Source organism: Phocoena phocoena, chromosome 15 (genome assembly GCF_963924675.1).
Source record: "Phocoena phocoena chromosome 15, mPhoPho1.1, whole genome shotgun sequence".
NCBI lineage: Eukaryota > Metazoa > Chordata > Mammalia > Artiodactyla > Phocoenidae > Phocoena > Phocoena phocoena.
In genome coordinates, this window is record NC_089233.1 from 21,758,363 (window position 1) to 21,779,727 (window position 21,365).

General features: G+C 44.0%; 1 protein-coding gene across 1 annotated transcript; it reads left to right on the plus strand.

The window, feature by feature from the left end:
* The first annotated feature begins 379 nt into the window (after positions 1–379).
* On the plus strand, positions 380–17,828 carry CRYM (crystallin mu). The gene is made up of 8 exons (XM_065892844.1): positions 380–634; positions 1,135–1,288; positions 3,413–3,475; positions 6,689–6,790; positions 10,940–11,123; positions 14,721–14,842; positions 15,562–15,646; positions 17,489–17,828. Exons 1-8 carry the CDS (start codon positions 465–467, stop codon positions 17,551–17,553), a joined length of 945 nt encoding a protein of 314 aa, XP_065748916.1. The 5' UTR covers positions 380–464; the 3' UTR covers positions 17,554–17,828.
* Positions 17,829–21,365: the final 3,537 nt, after the last annotated feature.

The following is a 21,365-nucleotide window of genomic DNA, read 5'->3' on the forward strand; positions in this document are numbered from 1 at the left end:
CTATCTCCTTTCATCTAAGAGCTCCTAAAAAGCAGGCAATAATTTAAGAAATAAGGGAGCCCATCATTGTTTGCCCCCATCTCCCTCTGTCTCCTCTTTCCCAGGCAGCAGGACCTAGACAGCAAATAGTGGAGTTGGGGGGAGGGAAGAAGGTAGGGCGCCAAACTAACATGTTTTGCAAGGAATGTGACTACAGCTAACTACAGGAATTGAGAAAGTGGACCCAAGAGTACTAACTGCCAGCCAGCCCGCCGCGTCACCTCCAATCTTCCGGAACCTGTGTCTGGAGCAGACCCAGCTCGCCCACCCCTGCGGATGGGGGTTGGAGGAAACCGGCTTTGCTCCGCCCCCGGAGCTGGGCGGTGACCTGTAGGCGGCAGCGCGCCCTGGGCGCTCTCGCATAGGGCACAGCGCTGGAAGCGCGGATCCCCGTGAGCTCGCGGAGGTAGAAGGTCCGCGGCGACATGAGCTCTGTGCCAGCGTTCCTGAGCGCGGCAGATGTGCAGGACCACCTCCGCAGCTCCAGCCTACTCATTCCGCCTCTGGAGGCGGCTCTGGCCAACTTCTCCAGCGGCCCCGAAGGAGGGGTCACGCAGCCGGTGCGCACCGTGGTGCCCGTGGCCAAACACAGTGGGTGAGTGAGGAAGGCCGGGCCAGGGTCTGGAGAAACTGGAAAGGAGGAAGAGGAGGGGTGAGAATGGAAGCAGCGGGAGGAAGGAAGGGAGGGCTTACCTAACCACTGCTAATAACAGCTCCCACCTGATTTTTGCAACCGTGTCAAGTGGGCGCTTTACAGGAATTACCTTGTTTAATTCAACACACTCCATATATAGGTAGGTATTGATGCAACATTTACTGATGGGAAAACCGAGACTCAGAGAGGTGAAGTGAAGTACCCAGGGTTACGCAGCTAGTAAGTGGCAGAACTGGGGTGACTTTTCTCATCCAGAGCCGGATTCTTGAACGTACTCAGCATACTGCCAAAGGGAATGGCAGACGGACGGGGGTGGGGGGGCGAGGGAGAAGGCCAGTAGGGCATTGAGCCAGGAAAGAGAAAGGAAGGGACATGGGGACTTGATAGGATACCTCAGCATTGACCGGAAGGGGTTGAAGCTGCTCTCTCTCTTCTTGTAGTTTCCTGGGGGTCATGCCCGCCTACAGTGCAGCAGAGGACGCCCTGACCACCAAGTTGGTCACCTTCTATGAGGGCCACAGCACCGCCTCCACTGTCCCCTCCCATCAGGCCACTGTGCTACTCTTCCAGCCGAGCGATGGCTCCCTTCTGGCGGTGAGCAACTCCCTGGCCAGGGGTGGGTCAGGGCCCCTGTGCACAGAGCTAGGCTCAGAAGTTAGTTCTCTGTTGACCAGGGGGAGTTTTGAGTGTGACCACCCATGACCCTCTCTGAGTGACTGGATGCCAGTGACAGTGAAGGTTATCTGTGACTGTGTATCTGATTCCAGAACTGCCTAAGGATGCATAACCCAGCACCAGAGCCCACTGCTGCTTTAAGTGTGTGACAGTGTGGAAGTAATAATCTCGTCATTCTTGTAATGTTCTTGTCCTATACCGGTTACTCCAAATATACAGCTTGCACAAACCCAGTAGCCAAGGAAACGTTTTTTTAGTGCATCTCTGCAATGTGGAGTTACGTGAGTTACAGAGTAGGGGTGCTCTCTAATACCTGGGAGTTTTTCTCTAAGGGGTACACAATGACCTGTTTTAACATTTAATGATAATATAATATCAAAAAATAGTAGTAGTCCAAATTTATTAAGCACCTTGTGTGCGTCAGGCACTGTTCTAAATACTTTGTATGTGTTAATTCTCTTAATACTTAGAACCACTCCGTGAGGCAAGTAAATTTATTACCTCCATTTTGCAGATGAGAAAACTGAGTCATAGAGCAACTATGCCAAACTTACCAAAATTTACATAGCTCATAGTGGCTTGGATGGACTTCACACCCACTCTGTGTAAGTCCAAGGCCTATACTGTCTTAAGACTATGCTCTACTGCCTTTCTCACTGCTGTTTACTGAGCACTTATCATGTACCAGGCAGGAGAAATTGGTCTCATTCAATTCTGACCACACTCCTCTGCGGGAGTTTTTATTACACCCTCACCTCCCCACCCGCTTTCTTTTGAGGTTCCTGAGGCTCAGAGCATTAGAGTCACTTTGCTTGAAGTCACACAACTGGTTAGTGAAAGTGCTTTGTGCCCTCCAGCCTAGCTCTGAGGCCAGCCGGTTGAGTCCTCATCAGGGACAGACTCCTTAATCCAAACCACCCCTGGATCCTTAGACTCTCCTCAGAATTTCTGGTTCCCCAAGGAAGCTGCCCATTTATTACTCCCCTGAAAAGAGTATGTAGCTCTTCCCAGTCTCTGCTCATCCAATGGAAATGGCATCCATACTACCTACCAACAGTGCTTCCCCAGGAAACTGGGACCACCTCAGGCTTTGGAACTAAATGACAAGGCCTGAGATTCTTCCTGAATCCGATCAGTAGCCAAGCAACTGACTTCCATGTCCATAAAATGAGAGTACTGATACTACTTGGTGAGGACCAACTGAGATGATTAATATAAACAGAGAACAGTGCAAAGGATGGGAGTTATTACTAGCAAGGCGTAATTCAGAATCACCTGGGGAGCTTTGAAAAACAACAGTGTGTGGGTCCCATCCCTAGTGTTCAGATTCAGTCAACCTAAGGGTTGTGTCTGGTCATCTGTATCTTCACAAACCTCCCCACATGTGCAGGAGGAGTTGAGAGCCCCTGAGATAGAGTTTCAGGGCCCTTGCACAGATGTCAAGTGACTTACTCTTATTCCTGAAGTTTCTCCTTAATTTGATGTTTTGAGAATCCCAGGGCAAGTAAAGCAGATGGGCAATTCTTGAGGGCTCACCATATGCTAGATGTTTTCATGTATGCCAGTGCATTTAATCTTCACAAAAACCCTCTGAGTGGTTGCCATGATCTTTGTTTTTACAGGTAGGAAATCGGTGCTTAAAGATTAACATATTTTTTCAAAGTTGCATTTCTTTTTTTTTTTTTTTTTTGCGGTACGCGGGCCTCTCACTGTTGTGGCCTCTCCCGTTGCGGAGCACAGGCTCCGGACGCGCAGGCTCAGCAGCCATGGTTCACGGGCCCAGCCGCTCCGCGGCATGTGGGATCTTCCCGGACCGGGGCACGAACCCGTGTCCCCTGCATCGGCAGGCGGACTCTCAACCACTGCACCACCAGGGAAGCCCAAAGTTGCATTTCTTGTAAGTGGAGGGATTGTATCCAGGCAAAGCCTTCTCTTTATAGAATATTATGATGCTTCCTAGGGCTAACGCTTCTAGAGCTTCTTCTCTCTGCTTAAGTGGTGGATAGGGGTGCCCCTTGTTCACTGTCTCTCCTTTCCTCCAAGGTCATGGATGGAAATATCATAACTGCAAAGAGAACAGCTGCAGTGTCTGCCATCGCCACCAAGGTGAGATTAGTGCCTGGCTGTGCTGAGCTGGTGGGTGGGATTGAGTGTCTCAAGTTTGAATGTCTAAGGTAGAAGTGAGGAGCTCATTTGGAACTTCTTTGGGCATAGCTGGAACTTCATATGCCATATATGGGATGTCAGCTGAGCACAGTGATTCACGAAATGATTGGCTACCATTTAATGAGCCCAAGATTCCAGGTACCTCACATGTGCTATTCCTGATCTTCACACCAACCTTGCAAAGTAGATATGATTATCTTCATTTGCCAGGTATAAGGAATATGGCTCAGAGAGGTTGTGTGAGTTGATCAGGGTCACACAGCTAACAAGTGGCAGAGCAAGAATTTAAAACTTGATCTCTCTGACTCCCAGGACTGCTTTCTTTCCCCTCTACCACACTGCTCCTGGCAAATCAGTGTGGTTGCCCCATAGGCCAGAGTCAGTACTGCACAAGAAGCAGAGGGGGAGATAAACAGATCCAAGCCACACAGATGTATCCATTCAGCAAGTATTGACTGAGATCCTACCACATATCAGGCACTGTTCTAAATGTCAGAGATGTGGTACTGCACGAAACAGAGAGTTACATGCAGAGGGGAGGTGGGACAATAAATAAAATAAAAAATAAAATACATAGTATGATTTGCTAAAAAAAATAATTAACCAACAGCAAACCCCTTTTGAGTTTACTAATAGGCTAGGACTTGCTTTAAAAAAAATAACACGCCCACCCCCACCACCAGCTAGAAGGATGAAAATAAAGCAGAATTGAGAGCATTGGGAAGGGGTGATATTTTAAATTATCGAGGAAAGACCTCACTGGGAAGGTGATATTTGAGTAAAGACCGAAAAAGAAGTAAGTGAGTGAAACAGGAAGAGGGGAGGATTTCTCCAGGCAGAAGGAAAAGCAAGTGATAGAGGTGATGATATTTCTAAGCAGTGCCAAGGCATCCTACAAGAAGAACAGTATTTTTAGAGGCTAGGGTTAAGAAGACGAGGTATCTGTAGGAACAGTTAAAGGCTGGAACTTTCACATTAAAGGTCTGGGAATGCCGGTTTATGAGGCCTGAGCATAAAGGAAATGTGGGGTCTATCGGAGGGTTGGAGGAGAAAAGACCAGGTGTTCAAATTGTGAGTGTGTTAAGGTTTTCTAAACACATGATGGGGAGGGAAGACTGTGGGCATAAACCTGGTAATTATATAGGAAGGGAGTAGACTACAGTGTGCAGCTTGATGAACTGGCTTTGAAAAATTATATGCAGACCCAGTTCAGATTGAAATGATCAAGGGACTCTGAAGTATGTTCCCTGGTAACTTAGGAACAGAGCGACTCTAACAATACTGCCCTACCTTTGAAAAGGACTTTGATCTTTTCCAAAATAATTTCCAAACCATTGTTTGAAATAAATCACTTTTTGGATTTCTGGGAGGAAGGCAGAACAAGTATTACTGGCCTCATTTTGTGCAGAAGGAAATGGAGTCTAGGGTTTCCTGTAGTCAGACAACCCAGGTAGCTGTGCGTCTTCTCGTCCCAGATCAGTAGTTTCCAACCCAGGCTATGCAGGAGCAGCAGCATCTGGGGAATTTTTTTTTTTAAATTCAGATTCCCAAAACCACTGAATTGAAATCGCTGAGGGTAGGGCCTAAGAAACTGGATGTTTTGGCTTTTTATGGTATCTGGTTGATTCTGATGATCAACCAGGTTAATTCTTCTGTCAGAGGTTAAAGGTTACTTTACAGGATACTGCAACAATTTCTGAAGCCCACGTGTACTTCCAAGAATAGATTCATATTAACTGAGAACAGAAAAAAAAAATTAGTTAAGGAAAAATTACATAATTCTCCTTATTGGACAGGAGCATAAGATTACTAGTCTTGTGGATATTGTCATTTTGAAAACTTTTCAAATCAAGGTTCTTTGAACTATAGTTGATGGCACAAAATGCTATCTCTCCTTCTGCAGCTACAGGAGACATCATCTCTAATCACCTGCCAATATTTGAGACTCCTTTTTGCAAGTGATTAATAATTAAGAATACTTTCATTTTTAAGGTTGCACTCCAGAATCTCAATAATTAGCATTGCAAGAAAGAGCAGCCCCAAGGAGCTCAATTTTTGTTAAATGAAATAGAGGAAAGGCAGAAGACGGTCTTATTAAATATGGATGGTTTGAGGAGCAAGTGTTGTCATTCCTCAATGCCAGTTGTTCTTAACTGAAAACAATTTGGCCAGCTGCCCCAGAGACAATTAGCAATGTCTGGAGACAGTTTTGGTTGTTGCAACTGAGGACATAGGGGGTGCTAATGGACAGAGACTTGGGATGCTTCTCAACATCCTATAATGCACAAGACAGCCCACCCACCTGCCAACAAAGAATTATCCAGCCCACATATCAGTAGTGCTGAGGTCAAGAAACCCTGCTGTGTTTCTCATAGGTAATGGTAGATATGTGCCAATTCTGTGCAAATAAGACTGTCTCTGTTTTCCCGGGGCTTACATACCAGTACAGGAAAATAAATTTGTAAACAAACAAGTGCTATGAAGTGGTGAAATCTGTCAGGGTGCTCAGAAAGACTTTACGGCAGAGTTGATCAGAGAACCTCACTCACAAATAAAGACACACATACACCCTTAGCAGGTGCCACAAATGCCATCTCTACATCCCTCTTTAAAGGAAGACGGAGGCTGAGTCAGGATCAACAGAGAGTGGGCACAGCAAATATAGCTGAGAACCTAGGCTCCCAAGGATTCATGGATTCCAGAAGCAACTAACAGCTCTCAGAAGTAGGTGTGGCTTATCACGCCCCTGAGATAGGGTAGCACAGCAGAAAGCATGTGGGCTTTGAGAATGAAAGATGTGGTTTTAGAGCCGCACTGTGCCGTTCAGTAGTCATAGGGCCCTGAGTAAGTTACTTAACCTCTCTGGACCTCAATTTCTTTATCTGTAAGAGGAGGATAACAATGGGAGTATCTAGCTCATAGGGTCGATTGTCTGGACTAAATGAGATTATGAGGCTTAAGCACTGGCATATATTAGGTACCCAATGAAGGCTCCTTCCCTCCCTCCCCACTCTGGGGAAACGGAAATACACAATGACATCTCCTTGATTGCCTGAGAGGTCTTGAAGTTCACCTGATTCTCAAACTGTATTTGATCTTCTCCTGGCTCCTAGAGTCTCCCTTGACCTTTTCTATCTCATTTCTCTCAAATAGTTTTTGAAACCCCCCAGCAGTGAAGTGTTGTGTATCCTTGGAGCTGGCGTCCAGGCTTATAGCCATTATGAGGTCTTCACAGAGCAGTTCTCCTTTAAGGAGGTAGGTCCAGGGAGGGTTGTGGAGGAAGTAGCAGTGACCTTTCTCTGTACTCCTTTGTTACAGTGTGGGTTATGCTGAAATTGTCAGGTTGAGAGTCCCACCATCTAGACCATTCTTTTTTTTAATATAAATTTATTTATTTATTTATTTTTGGTTGCATTGGGTCTTTGTTGTGGTGCACGGGCTTCTCATTGTGGTGGAGTCTCTTGTTGCAGAGCACAGGCTCTAGGTGCACGGGCTTCAGCAGTTGTGGCACACAGGCTTAGTTGCTCTGTGGTATGTGGGATCTTCCCAGACCAGGGATCGAACCCCTGTCCCCTGCATTGGCAGGTGGATTCTTAACCACTGCACCACCAGGGAAGTCCCTAGACCATTCTTTTTTTTTTTTTTTTGCTGTACGCGGGCCTCTCACTGCTGTGGCCTTTCCCGTTGAGGAGCACAGGCTCCGGACGCGCAGGCCCAGCGGCCATGGCTCACGGGCCCAGCCGCTCCGCGGCACGTGGAATCTTCCCGGACCGGGGCACGAACCCGCGTCCCCTGCATCGGCAGGCGGACTCTCAACCACTGCGCCACCAGGGAAGCCCCCTAGACCATTCTTTTAACGATTTGCCCAGAAGTCCCACTGGACGTGAAGAGTTGGGGGAAAGGCCTGAATCACCCCCTCCAGTTTCTCAGTTTGCAGGGTATGCCGAAGTACGCAGAGAGCCTACTCGGTTACTTAAAGGATTGTGTCATATCCATTACATACATTCAGGTGTTCTTTTGGCCCCTTTCTATTGTTTCTCTTAGGAGAATCTGGGGTCCTTAAGTATTCAGGCTTAGGGATTCAGGAGCTGGGAATGAGGCCTAGAGAGCAGGAGGCCACAGCATGCCTTCTGCAGCCTAGATGTTAGTCTACTTTTCCCCATTCTGGCTGGCTCACACTTCCTATTATTTTTGATACATTTGATGCTACTTTTATTTTTTTCTATGTGTGTGAGAGGGGTGGAGTATATTTAAGGTATGATTTCTTATGATAAAAATAATACTTCTGCTTTGAGAAATGAAGACTGTAATGAAGAAAACAAAAGAAAAATTCCCTTTTATCTGTTTTCAAAGACAAGTAGTTAACATTTCCAATCTCTCTCGTCTGCTTTTTGTAACGTAGCTGTATGGTTTTTCTCTGCTTTTTTTATTAAAGTATAATTGACATACGACATCTTATTAGTTTCAGGTGTACATTGTAGTGATTTGATATTTATATACATTTCGAAATGGTCACCAATGTAAGTCTAGTTACCATCTGTCACCATACAAAGTTATTACAATATTATTGACTATATTCTCCATGCTGCACATTATATCCCCATGACAATTATTTTGAAACTGGAAGTTTGTACCTGTTAATCCCCTTCACCTGTTTTACCCATCCCCCAACCCTCCCCCTCTGGAAATCACAAGTGGTTTGTTTATTTATTTATTTATTTAACTTATTTATTTATTTAACATCTTTATTGGAGGTTACTTATTTATTTATTTATTTTACAATGGTGTGTTAGTTTCTGCTGTATAACAAAGTGAATCAGCTATACGTATACATATATTCCTATATCCCCTCCCTCCCTCCCCCACCCCTCTAGGTGGACACAAAACACCGAGCTTATCTCCCTGTACTATGCAGGTGCTTCCCTAGCTATCACTTTTACATTTGGTACTGTATATATGTCAATGTTGCTCTTTCACTTTGTCCCAGCTTACCCTTCCCCCTCCCTGTGTCCTCAAGTCCATTCTCTACATCTGTGTCTTTATTCCTGTTCTGCCCCTAGGTTCTTCAGAACCTTTTTTTTTTTTAGATTCCATATATATGGTTTAGCATAAAGTATTTGTCTTTCTCTGTCTGACTTACTTCACTCTGTATGACAGACTCTAGGTCCATCCACCTCACTACAAATAACTCAATTTCATTTCTTTTTATTGCCAAGTAATATTCCATTGTATATATGTGCCACATCTTCTTTATCCATTCATCTGTTGATGGGCACTTAGGTTGCTTCCATGTCCTGGCTATTGTAAATTAATAGCTAGGACACAATGCTGCAGTGAACATTGTGGTACATGTGTCTTTTTGAATTATGGTTTTCTCAGGGTATGTGCCCAGTAGTGGATTGCTGGGTCATATGGTAGCTCTATTTTGAGATTTTTACGGGAACCTCCATACTGTTTTCCATAGTGGCTTATCAATTTACATTCCCACCAACAGTGCAAGAGGGTTCCCTTTTCTCCACACCCTCTCCAGCATTTGTTGTTTGTGGACTTTTTGATGATGGCCATTCTGACTGGTGTGAGGTGATAGTTCATTGTACTTTTGATTTGCATTTCTCTAATGATTAGTGATGTTGAGCATCTTTTCATGTGCTTTTTGGCCATCCGTATGTCTTCCTGGGGAAATGTCTATTTAGGTCTTCTGCCCATTTTTTAATTGGGTTGTTTGTTTTTTTGATATTGAGCTGCATGAGCTGCTTGTATATTTTGGAGATTAATCCTATGCTGGTCACTTCGTTTGCAAATATTTTCTCCCATTCTGTGGGTTGTCTTTTCGTTTTGTTTATGGTTTACTTTCATGTGCAAAAGCTTTTAAGTTTAATTAGGTACCATTTGTTTATTTTTGTTTTTTTCATTACTCTAGGAAGTGGATTCAAAAAGTTATTGCTGTGATTTATATCAAAAAGTTTTCTGCCTATGTTTTCCTCTAAGAGTTTTATAGTATCTGGTCTTAAATTTAGGTCTTTATCCATTTTGAGTTTATTTTTGTGTATGGTGCTAGAGAATGTTCTAATTTCATTTTTTTTTTACATGTAGCTACCCAGTTTTCCCAGCACCACTTATTGAAGAGACTGTCTTTTCTCCATTGTGTATTCTTGCCTCCTTTGTCAGAGATTAATTGACCATAGGTCTGTTCATAGTCGTCATGCCAAGGGAAATGGAGGTGATATCTTATTGTGGTTTTGATTTGCATTTCCCTATGCTCCATTGATGTTGAGCATCCTTTCATGTGTCTGTTGCCCATTTGTATGCCTTCTTTGGAAAAATATTTATTCAGGTCCTCTGCCCATTTTAAAATAAGGTTGCTTTATTTTTTAATATTAAATTTTATAATTTCTTTGTATATTTTGAATATTAACCTCTTAAAGATTTAATCATGTTAGATATACACAGTTGTATATACTGTATTTTCACTGCATGTTGTAACAGCATCACTTTTCCAGATTACTTAATTTTTGTATGGTATTTCATATTTTTCTATCAAGCAAGATGGTATAGTTAACCATTCTCTTATAAATGGACATATTGTATTGTTCTTCACCTTAGTTAATGAACTTACTCAGACATAACATTTATTTCCATATTTATTATATTTCCTTATGAGAGATTCTTTAGGCCTTGTTTTCAGTTGAAGGCTGACAGCTGCCACCACAGACATCAAAATCTGTTAAGCCAGCTAGCAAGTCCCCACCTCCTGGTGATGCCAGTGACCCCCCCTCTCCCGCCAGCGCTTCCCAGGAACCTAACCGTAGCTATTACTCTTGGCCTTCTACTCTGCTGCATCATTCACTCCTGAAACCCTTCCAGATTTTAATTCCCTACATATCCTTCAGAGATCAAGCTATTCCAAGCACAGCCCTGCACATCCTGTTTGTGAATCTCATACCTGTTATGACTCCTTTACAGACTCCCAAACATAAACTGTGAGTTTGATACTGACTTTGCCTGTTATCATTTGCATTTTACAGACATGAAAACTTAGGCTGAATGAAGTTAAATATACTTCAGAAACAGTAAGTGACAGCAAGGATTGATTCTAAGCCTGTCTAGCTCCAGAACTTGCTCTGCTAATCATTAAGCTATATAGTAGCTATTAAGCTACTGAGGCTGTGTGTCCCAAGCTAGAAGTGAAAAACTTCCCCCCTTCTTGAAAGGCGAATGGGATAGAGAAAGGTCATTTTCAAATATCTGGCCCAGACAAATGTACATTCACCATACGGAATGATTTAAATAACTACAGCCCTAACCCCAGAGTGGTTCAACTTTTCCTTGCACCCCTGGGCTTAATGAAACATAAACAGCCAAATAATCATGGCACCAATGTCCCTCTTATTACCCCCAACGAAGGTGAGGATATGGAACCGCACCAAAGAAAATGCAGAGAAGTTTGCGAACACAGTGCAAGGAGAGGTACGGGTCTGTTCATCGGTTCAGGAGGCTGTGACCGGGGCAGATGTGATCATCACAGTCACCATGGCAACGGAGCCCATTTTGTTTGGTGAATGGGTGAAGCCCGGGGCTCACATCAATGGTAAGCAGAGTGGCTCCATGAGCCTTGGGTGGCCAGACTCTCCCTTGGCTGGACCAAGGGGGCTGCATCTGCAGAGCTGTTTTACTCATGCAAAATGCTTGAGCTTTTTAATGGCCTCAGAAACATTTGAGTTCTGAAAAAAATGATACTCCAAAATATGAAACAAAAATCACAAACCTGAAACTAATAAATTTAATGAAAGTTTTATAAAGTGTATCATTATAGCAAATGATCAATCATAGCTCAGTTCTTTTTTTTTTTTTTTTTTTTTTTTTTTGCGGTACGCGGGCCTCTCACTGTTGTGGCCTCTCCCGTTGCGGAGCACAGGCTCCGGACGCGCAGGCTCAGCGGCCATGGCTCACGGGCCCAGCCGCTCCGCGGCACGTGGGATCTTCCCAGGCCGGGGCACGAACCTGTGTCCCCTGCATCGGCAAGCGGACTCTCAACCACTGCGCCACCAGGGAAGCCCTATAGCTCAGTTCTTAAATGTTATGAAATTTAAATTACAAAAGCCAAATGACTCACTTGTTCTTTAACGACACTTGGAATTACAAAAACAAATTTTTTAAAATTACAACACCAAAGACATTTAATGTGACAAGTGGATGCTTTTTAATATGTGGGATAGGATGGTTGGGACTCTAAACATAAGAGTTCCTGGGGCCTCTGAAGATCCTCAAATGGCCCTGGGGGTTATAACAAGATCTGGTCTATATTGAATACTTACTATTGCAGGTGCTGTTCTAAATTCTTTGTATGTACTATATCACTGAATCCTCACAACCACCATATGAGGTAGGAGCTATTATTATCATGACCCCCATTTTACAGGTAGGTAAACCAAGGCATGGAAAGATTAAGAAACTTGCCCAAAGTCAGAGGTTCTTAGAGGCAAAACTGGGATTTGAACTGAGGTAATACACCCTCAGAGCCCAAGATCTTAAATGATACCCTATGGTATCTTTCAATAAGAAGACTGGATTCTGATGAGCAAACAATTGAAGACTCAAGAATTTAAACATGATATCAGTGCCCCATGTTTTAGTGACAAGCACATAGTGTGAACTCAAAATCTAAAATGTCTGCACACACGTGCAAGGGCCAAGTTCATTCACAAATATGTATTGAATCCCTACCATGTGTCAGGCACTGTTCTAGATGCTGAGGAGGCCACAGTAAACCAGCAATCAAGATCACTGCTTTCCCGCTGCTTACATTCCAGAGAAGGGAGGTAGACAACAAACAAGTAAATGAACGGATGAGCTAGATGGTTCCAGCTGAGGATAAGTTCTATGAAGGAAACAAAACGTGGTATGATTGAGGAATGGGCCATAGCAAATTGAAGGTCTCAGCCTGGGTGGGACTGGTATTATGAATGTGGGTCCAGGGGGTAGGTCTTACTCTTCATAAAGCCAGACTCGAACAGTAAGACCATTTCTGGAAGGACTGAGGGAATCAAGAGAAACCAGTTCTTGGTGAAATGGACAAGAGCTGAATCTTCAGCAAGACTGACTTGACATTTTTTCAGCTTTTTCTTTTTTTTTTTTTCCAGCTTAAAACAGCACATATTTATTATCTCAGTTTCTGTGGTTAGGAGTCTGGGCATGGGTTAGCTAAGTCCTCTGCTCACACAAGGATGAAATCAAGGTGTTGTTCAGGTGGCAGTCTTATCCAGAGCCCGGAGTCTTCTTCCCAGCCCACATGGTCGTGGCAGGTTCCTTGTGTTTTGGACAAAGGTGCCCTTTTCCTTGGGGCTGCTCTCAGCTCCTAGAGGCTGTCCACATTCCTTTTCATGTGGACGCTCCACCTTCAAAGCCAACAACAGAGACTATCCGTCATGTTGGATCCCTGTCACACTTTGAGTCTCTCTCCAGGAAGGAGAGTCAAGCCATCTCATATCTTTCCCTAGCCTAAAGACGAAATTGGTTTATGTATTCACAGAGGCATTAAATATACTTAAGTATGTTGTAAGTGCAGTCAACAGGGAAACACCAACAACAGATTTTACTTACTTTACAGCTTGGCTAAAGATACGCCCAATTCCAACCCCCCCTGCACGTCCCTCATCCTATCCCTGCAGCCCAACAGCCAGTGTCTGACCCTCACCCATTTTCGCCCCACTGCAGGAAGGCCAAGGCCCAGCCCGAGTCAAGCCCCTCCCTTTGCTACCCGGACCATCTCCATCAGCCTGAGTGGCCTTATGCAGTCCTTCGAGAACTCACCCTGCTTCCAGACTGGGGGCAACAGGAGCAATCAGAAGAGGGGGCTTGAGAAGCTAGGGTTTTTCCCACCAGCTTATGATTTATTTATGAGCTTCATTAGTTGGTGCTTCTGTTCTATAGAACTTCTCACACAAACAGCCTTCAAGATGGACATTTTGACACCACTCTCTTTGAAAATTAGAGTGAGGGAGAACAGCAGGAGAGGGAACAAGTAGAGAAAACTGGATGGCAGTGAGAGAAGGCTTGTAAATGCTGCCTTATATTTGTATAAAGCTTTATAGCAGTTTCCAAAGACTGGCTGGCATGGGCTGGATCCAGCCAGCAGATGTGTTTTTTTCAGACCGTAGAGTGTTCTGAAAATCAAGAACTAACACATGCAAAGAGATTTCCTGCTTCTCTTTTAAAAAAGGAGCAGGGGTAGGGGAGGCTTTCTAACAGTGGCCCTGCATTCTCACATGGCAACAATTAGCTTGAGCTGAACAATAACTGTCTGCTTTAGAAGGGTCTGCTTTCTTCTCTGTACCTCAGTCTCCACCATTTCCAATCCACTTCCTCTGACCAGTTCTGCTCATTTTCATTACCTTCCTGGCCCTGCAGGCATTTGGTTGCAGCCTCTGCGTATTCCTGTGTTCCAGTGCCAGGAGTCATGATTCCTTGGATTCATCATTATGGTTCTGGGCTCTGCAGAGGATGTGAAACCTTGGTGCCAGGGTGCAGCCAGTTTCCTCTTTATTGGGGCTTCTCTCTGACCCTAACACTGGGCTCTTTTCTCGTGAATTAAGGGAGAAGTGGTTGGGGGTGAGGGATGGGAATGATTGAACAAGCAGACAGACAGAAGATAGAGGAGCGTGGGGTCTGAATAAGCTCCAAGTAATGTCTCTAGTTTTAGGGGTTTTGTAAGGAAGTCTCTGTTCCTGATAAGTGGAAGAAGCATGAAAGGCATGTACTGTCTCAGAGCTATAGATGCACTTATTAGATACTTAACCTTGGCATGTACCACTTCTTTGAGCCTCAGTTTGTGTACTTTTTAAATGGGAATCACATGTGAAGTGTGCTTGTGAGGACTATAAATAGTATGTGTGAAACATCCCACAGATAGTAGGCACACAGTAAATGAATGCCAAGTTGCCTCGAAGTCTTTTTTTAGTAATGAGAATGGATATGAAATGGAAAGGAAAAAATGCCCAGGTATCATTCTTATTAGTGAATTCAGTCTTGTCGATTGGGAGGGAGTTGGCCTGGGGAAATGGGGCATTCCACATCTGTTCCCATGTGTCCTCTGTCACCTCCTTTTCCCCACCCCTTTCATTCTTTGGAGTGTTTGGTATCCCTTGTGACCATTTCTAGGCTCAGGGTCTGTTTTGCTCTCTCTTAGCCATCGGCGCCAGCAGACCTGACTGGAGAGAGCTGGATGATGAGCTCATGACACAGGCTGTGCTGTATGTGGATTCCCAGGAGGCTGCCCTGAAAGAGTCTGGAGATGTCCTCTTGTCAGGGGTGAGCCTCCTTTCTGGTGGGCTGTTTCCTGGATGGCCTCACCTGGATCCCAGGGTTTCATTAACACCCCCTTCTGTCTGGCCTGCTTCAGACCTCGGTAACCCTTACCTCTTTGTGGGATGACAACTCCCAAACATCTCTCAACCTTTTCTAATCCCCTCCCAGAATAATGTGGCAGTTATGTGGTGATGTGTTTTCCTGTCCCCTTTGCCTGAAGAGAGCGGCTTGATGGACTTTTCTGTTGAACTGGGCTGTCCTATAAAGCAGTAGGATTGGAAGATAGGAGGCTGTTACAGCCTGGAAACTTTCCCAATGTGGCCAACAAATTAGGATTAGGGTTGGCCACTTTCTGGCCTTTTTTTTTGTAATCAGGGCATAGAGGCAAGAAGGGGGCTGCCAAAATGAGTGCTCAGATAAGAACAGGCCTATTTCCTCACTGACAGTATCCTGGCAGGACATTCCCCTGGCTACAGATTTGTATCTCTGCAATCACAGTATCACAGAGGCAGATGGTACCCGTGCCCGCCTCCACCCCCCACCACCAAAAAAAAAAGAGGTTTAAGGTGGAGGCTTCCTTCCTGACATCATCCAGTTTACAAAAGGTCCTTTTATCAAGTTTATCACTTATCCAGTTCAGGGACACCCTGTCCTGGCTTCAGAAGCCGGCCCTGAGCAGACATTAGCCCCATGGCCTGGGTCAGTGTGTGTTCATTTGACAGGCCGAGATCTTCGCTGAGCTCGGAGAAGTGGTAAAGGGAGTGAAACCAGCCCACTGTGAGAAGACTACGGTGTTCAAGTCTTTGGGTAAGAGCCATTGCTCCCAAGGCACAAACTTAACCAGAGCACAAGGTAGGTTTACCCATGGGTGGGAAGAGGAATGGGTCAGCAGGCTCCACAGCTGAAGCATTGTGAAATCTATCACTCAGGTCAATTATTTACGTCGGCATAGTGGTGAAGCCCATGAACTCTGGAACTGGTCAGTCCTGGGTTGGATTCCTTTCTCTGCCACTCCCTGGACACGCGTCCTTGGGCAAGTGACCTCACCTCTCTGAGCCACAGTTTTCTCACCACCTGTTCCCTGGAGTTTTTGTGAGAATTAAGTGAGATGTGTATATAAAACAGTGTGCACACAGCAAGTGTCAGCATTAAGACAATGACACTCAGAAGAAGATATCCTTCAGAGATGGGAGGACAGGAGAAAAAGATGTTTAAAAACAGGGAGCTTAAGAGAAATAGCAGGGAGCCCCAACCTGACAGAGACCCAGACAGGAAGTACAGCCTGAGACCTTTTTTCCCCCTCCTTCCCTACCTTTCTGCTTGCTGATTTAAGGTCTTCAGTGGGGAGCCCCATTACTACCTGAGTTAGCACAGGCAGAAGCCCAACAAAGAAGGGGCTCCCAGCGGCTGGTTTGCCCCTCAGCCCAGCTCTCCCATCCCACCAGATTTAAGGAAATGGACACACGTGGTAACAGAGCTAATATTCAGCTCCTACACCTAAAATATTGAAATACTCTCAAAATGGTTGGTAAATATTTGCTGCCCTGAGCCCCTCAGCCTCACCAGACCTTACGTATTTGTTAATGATTAAGCAACCAAAGCTTTAATGCATGGCAGAGTATTAAGAGTACTCTGACCACCCAGCACCCATGCCGGTCAGTCAGTATCCATGCCTTGCCATCTGTTAAATATTTTTTTTAAACCTCATGCACAGAAAGACAGGCAAACACCGTATAAGCTTTATCTAGAGCCTGGTTCAAAGACATCACACTGGTCTAGCTGGGTCTGAAAGTCTCATTGTTCCTAGCAGATCAGAGGTCAGCCGGCTCCCTTCAGGAGACACAGCACTGCATAGCCCTGCTCTACACTTCTGAGCAATTTTTACTTTCTCACTTTTGGGGGCTGGTTTATCGGCACATCCGTTCATCTAGCAGGTGCATATTAAATACCTGCTATGTATCAAGCTCCGTACCGGGTGCAGTGGTAGCTACAAAAGTTAATAAAAACCAGCCCCTGGCCTTTAAGAACATATGTCCATTCAAGCTTAAGGTATGTGCCCAAAACTATAAGACAAAGGGTCCGTTGCTGAAGGATTCAGGGTTTGGACTAGACCAGAGGGTCCAACAAACTGCAGACCACGGGCTAAACCCAACCTACCACCTGTTTTTGTACAGCCCACAAGTGAAATGGTTTTTACATTTTCGAATGATTGGGGAAAAAATTAAGAATGTTTCGTGACATGTGAAAATTTAAGAAATTCAAACTAGAGTGTCCATAAAGAAACTTTTCTTGGAGCACAGTCAGGCTCATCTGTTTCCCTGTTGTCTATGGCTGCCCTTGCACTCCAATGGCAGAGTTGAGTAATTGCAAGTAATTGGCCCGCAAAGCCTGAAATTTTTACCATCTGGCCCTTTACAGAAAGTTTTCTGACCCCTGAACTAACGTCTGAAGGATACGTAAAATTTCTTTGGTGGGCGTTTCTTGCCTTGTCCTGCCCTTTGCCAATACTTCAAGCCTGAACTCACCTCTGGGTATCAGTCCTTGTTACCCTGATGGACACTGTATCAGGGGACTGCCAGTTCTGGGATCTGGGCTGTTTGTGGAAAAGTTGTTCTGACAAAAGGTGAACCAAATTTCTGTCCATTCCAGGAATGGCGGTGGAAGACATGGTTGCAGCCAAACTTGTGTACGATTCCTGGTCATCTGGTAAATAAAACGAAGGAACTTTGTGTTGAATGGATGCTACAGCTCAAGGGGTATTAAACTAGTTGTCTCATAATCTCTAGATTAAATGAGGGAGCCCAGTGATCTATAGTTTTGTGCTTATCCTGTCTTAACCTTAAATAATGAGATCCCCTTTTGTGTTTGTAGTTAGAAAGCAAAACTAAGTGGCCATTCTCTGTTATGCCAGATTATATTAGCACTCCCTTTCCCCTGTATTTCACTACCTTTTGTAATCCCTTGAAATAAAGCTTTTTCCAATTCTGCAGTTCTTGCTTTGGTAACTTCCATCCCTCACAGCAATGAAAGTGAGGGGATGAAATGCTCCCGTTCACTCCCTGCAGGAGCTCCGATGGCTATAGTTAAATTTTTTCTATTTTATTGATTGAGATACAATTTACATATCATAAAATCCACCAGTTTAAAGTGTTCAGTGTGTAAAGTGTTTAGAATTCATTGTTTTCTAGTATATTCACAGGGTTGTGCAACTATCACCACTGTCTAATTTCAGAACATTTTCATCACTCCAAAAAGAAACCCAGTAGCCATTAGCAGTCAGTCCCCATTCCCCCTTCTTCTCAGCCCCTGGCAACCACTAATCTACTTTCTGTTGTTATGGATTTGCCTTTTCTGGACATTCATATAAGTGGAATCATATATTATGTAGCCTTTTGTTTCTGGCTTCTTATAATTGAAATTTCAAGGAACAGCAGAGCTTCTCTATTGGTCAGAACTCCTTCAGTCACAATCGGTAGAGACCACAACTCAAACTACCTTAAGTTGAATGAATGAGTGAAGAATGGGATTCTTTGGCTCTTATAATTAAGAAGTACACAGGTAACTGGTTTCAGCTATAGCTGGATCCAGGGGGTCCAAGTGTCATCAGGACCCAGTCTTGCTCTCTCTGTTCCTTGGCTCTGTTTTCTTTGGTGTTGGCTGCATTATCAGGTAAGCTCTCCCCTGATAGTGGCAGGATGGGTGCCAGCAGCTCTTGAATCATAGTCTGTCCTCTTCAGCAACCTTGGCAGAAAGAGACATTCTCTTCCTTAACAGCTAAAAGTTTCAGAATGGAGACATACCAGACCATCTAGGGCCTATGCCCATATGCATAACACACACAGTGGCTAAAGAAAATGGAATATGCTGTTTGGCCAGGTCAGGCCCATATGCTTATTATCCCTGAACCACTGCATCATCCAGGGGGATCTAATTCCCCTATTATCCAGGCCTGGGTCACATGCCCCCCCGCCTTGAAGTCAGTGGTGCAATCAGCCCATCTGACCACATTAGCTAACAAAAGGAAAGGGGTCTCTTACCAAAAAGGGGGAGGACTGTATATTGGGTAGGCAAAATCTACAGGTGTGCACTACAGTATCATTGTTGAAGGGTCATTAGGAATTATCCAGTCCAACCTCTTCAAATTACAGGTGGGAAAACTGAGCTGCAGCAATGCTTTCCTCAGGTCCCCTGGGTTACTAGCAGAGCTGTGTTGTCCGTGTCCTGTCAAAGACCCATTCAAATACTCTCTCTCCAATCCCTAGGCTGGTTATAAGTCAGCAGCAAAGAGAAGCATATTATTTTGCTTCGTTTTCTTACCCAAATTCCTCCTGGCAGGTCCTCTTCATGCTGTAGGTAGCTTACCCAAAAGTTTATCATGTTTGCCAGACTGTCTAGCCTTCGTGCTAGAACAAAATACCCACGTGATCTGCTCTGCACACCTCAAGTGACTATGGAGTCTTCCCGGGGATCTTAATGGTCACAACTCTAAGGATGTGTAGAGAAGGGTGTGTGACGATGAGACTATCAAAAGCACCTTAATTTATTCATAGGTTTCTTCTTTCATTCATAAGAGTCCCTACAATAACTCATGCTAGGCTGCTAACAGAAAAGAAATAGTCCTCACACCAAAGATGACTCTCTCCAACTATATTAGAGTTAGGGCAGGAAATGGATCGAAAGTAGTGTTGCAATAAGAAGTTTTTTGCCTTTCAAAGTTAACTCTTTTCCATTTCACATTGCCCACCCACCTCAAATGCCGTGTGAACCACTGAAGTTGGTCAGAATCATAGGAATCAACAGACCAGAGTAATCTGCATCCCGCCTTCCGCCTAGGCATCACATTCTGTTCAGCAATATTTATTGAATACCTGCTGTGTGATGGATTGGCACTTGGTACAAGGGATATATCAGTGAATACAGGACAGAGCAAATTCCCTGTCCTAAAGGAGCTTATTACACTGTAGTAGGGCAGAACCTAGCTTCTCTGCTAGGGCATAGGAGAATTCCCAGGAGCTGGAACTGTTTAATTTGCCTCCTTTGCTCCTTGATATGTAAGACCAAAGGTAATTCTGTTTGGTTCATACACTTTAAGCCAGTCTTTGCAATAATCATCAATAATAGTATTTACCCTTTAAATGGAACAGGAGTTATTTAGAGAATGGTAGATGAGCCTATGGAGTCTGTAAGCTGGGATACCTTAATAAAAATAAAATGCAACTATTGGAGAAAAAAAAACCCAACACCTTCTAACAACCCATCCTGGCCTCACTGTGTTTTATGTTATTCACTGTTATTATATAAAGGGATTATGTTTGCTCTCTCCTTTTTAATCCAGCAATGTTAAGGAAGTTTTATGTGAGGTTTTTAAACCCACGGAACATGCACTTGCTTGAGGTGTTTTCAAATTCATATCCCTTTATCTCATCACAGAACTGACATAAAGTCCAATGGGATGGTCCTGGTGAGAACTTCCAGTCCTGCTGGGCAAACATCCCCTTCCCATATTTCTGAGCAAATTGCTACCCCTCCAGTAGGGCAACATGGACAAATTCCAACTAGAAGTAATCAAATCCCATGAAGCAGGACTAAATCCTATAATGCTGAATTCCAGTAACATTTTTGCTGGCCTGTCTTTTCTTATTTTCCCTAAGAGTACCTTTCCATTTACTATTCTATCATCTTCCAAGTAGCAATGCTGGTTGCCAGCTCAAAATTCTTTATGCTACCTCTCATTTGCTAGAATACATTGTCAGGCTTTCTATATTATTTTTACCTCTGACAATGATGTACAAAGCACTGCTGGAAAGCATCCTTTTTGTTAACAGTAGTACTTTCCTAGGGGCTTATACTTCTCCTATATCCTAGCAATGAGTGTCTCATTAGGCAGATTCTGGGGGTTACTTGGAGAGAGGATCCTGGCATCTACAATAAGGACATACTAGTAGAGAAAGACTGAGACACTACAAACTTTTTCTGAGTGCCTTCTATGTGGCTGCTGCTTTCATGTACATTATTTCATGTACAACTGCAGTTTACTCCAGAACAATGAAATGCAGTATTTGTGAACATAATCATCCCCTAGTGTAACATATTTGTTCAATGACTGACAACCTTTTCGATCCATTCATTGAGGAAGAATGTGCCAGTTGTTCATCAGATTTAAGCATCTGTATCCTCCATGGTGCCTCTTAAAGTAACACAGACAGCTGTGAATCAGGAAGCATGCTGAAGCTTTTTCTATATTATACACATAATCAATGGTCAATTCCATTTAATGCAAGGCTGGCTATAAAAATCCAGTGAAGCTTAGCTATTCAAGTAGGGTTTCAACTTAAATTTGGGATTTCCATTTAAATAACATCAGCAGCAGTATTAGTGTTGACAGTTTATATTGTAGAACCTACATGTATTCAGACGTGCAGAAATGGTGATAGACAACAGTAACTAAAAGATATGTATATAATAAGCATAAAAGGTAACATTTACTTTTACAATTGAATTTTCCCTACAGAGAACCTAGATTTCT

Coding starts and splice junctions, on each gene's coding strand:
- CRYM (XM_065892844.1), top strand. CDS start 465: ATGAGCTCTGTGCCAGCGTTCCTGAGCGCGGCAGATGTGCAGGACCAC. Junction 635..1,134: donor CCCGTGGCCAAACACAGTGG/GTGAGTGAGGAA, acceptor CTCTTCTTGTAG/TTTCCTGGGGGTCATGCCCG. Junction 3,476..6,688: donor TGTCTGCCATCGCCACCAAG/GTGAGATTAGTG, acceptor TCTCTCAAATAG/TTTTTGAAACCCCCCAGCAG.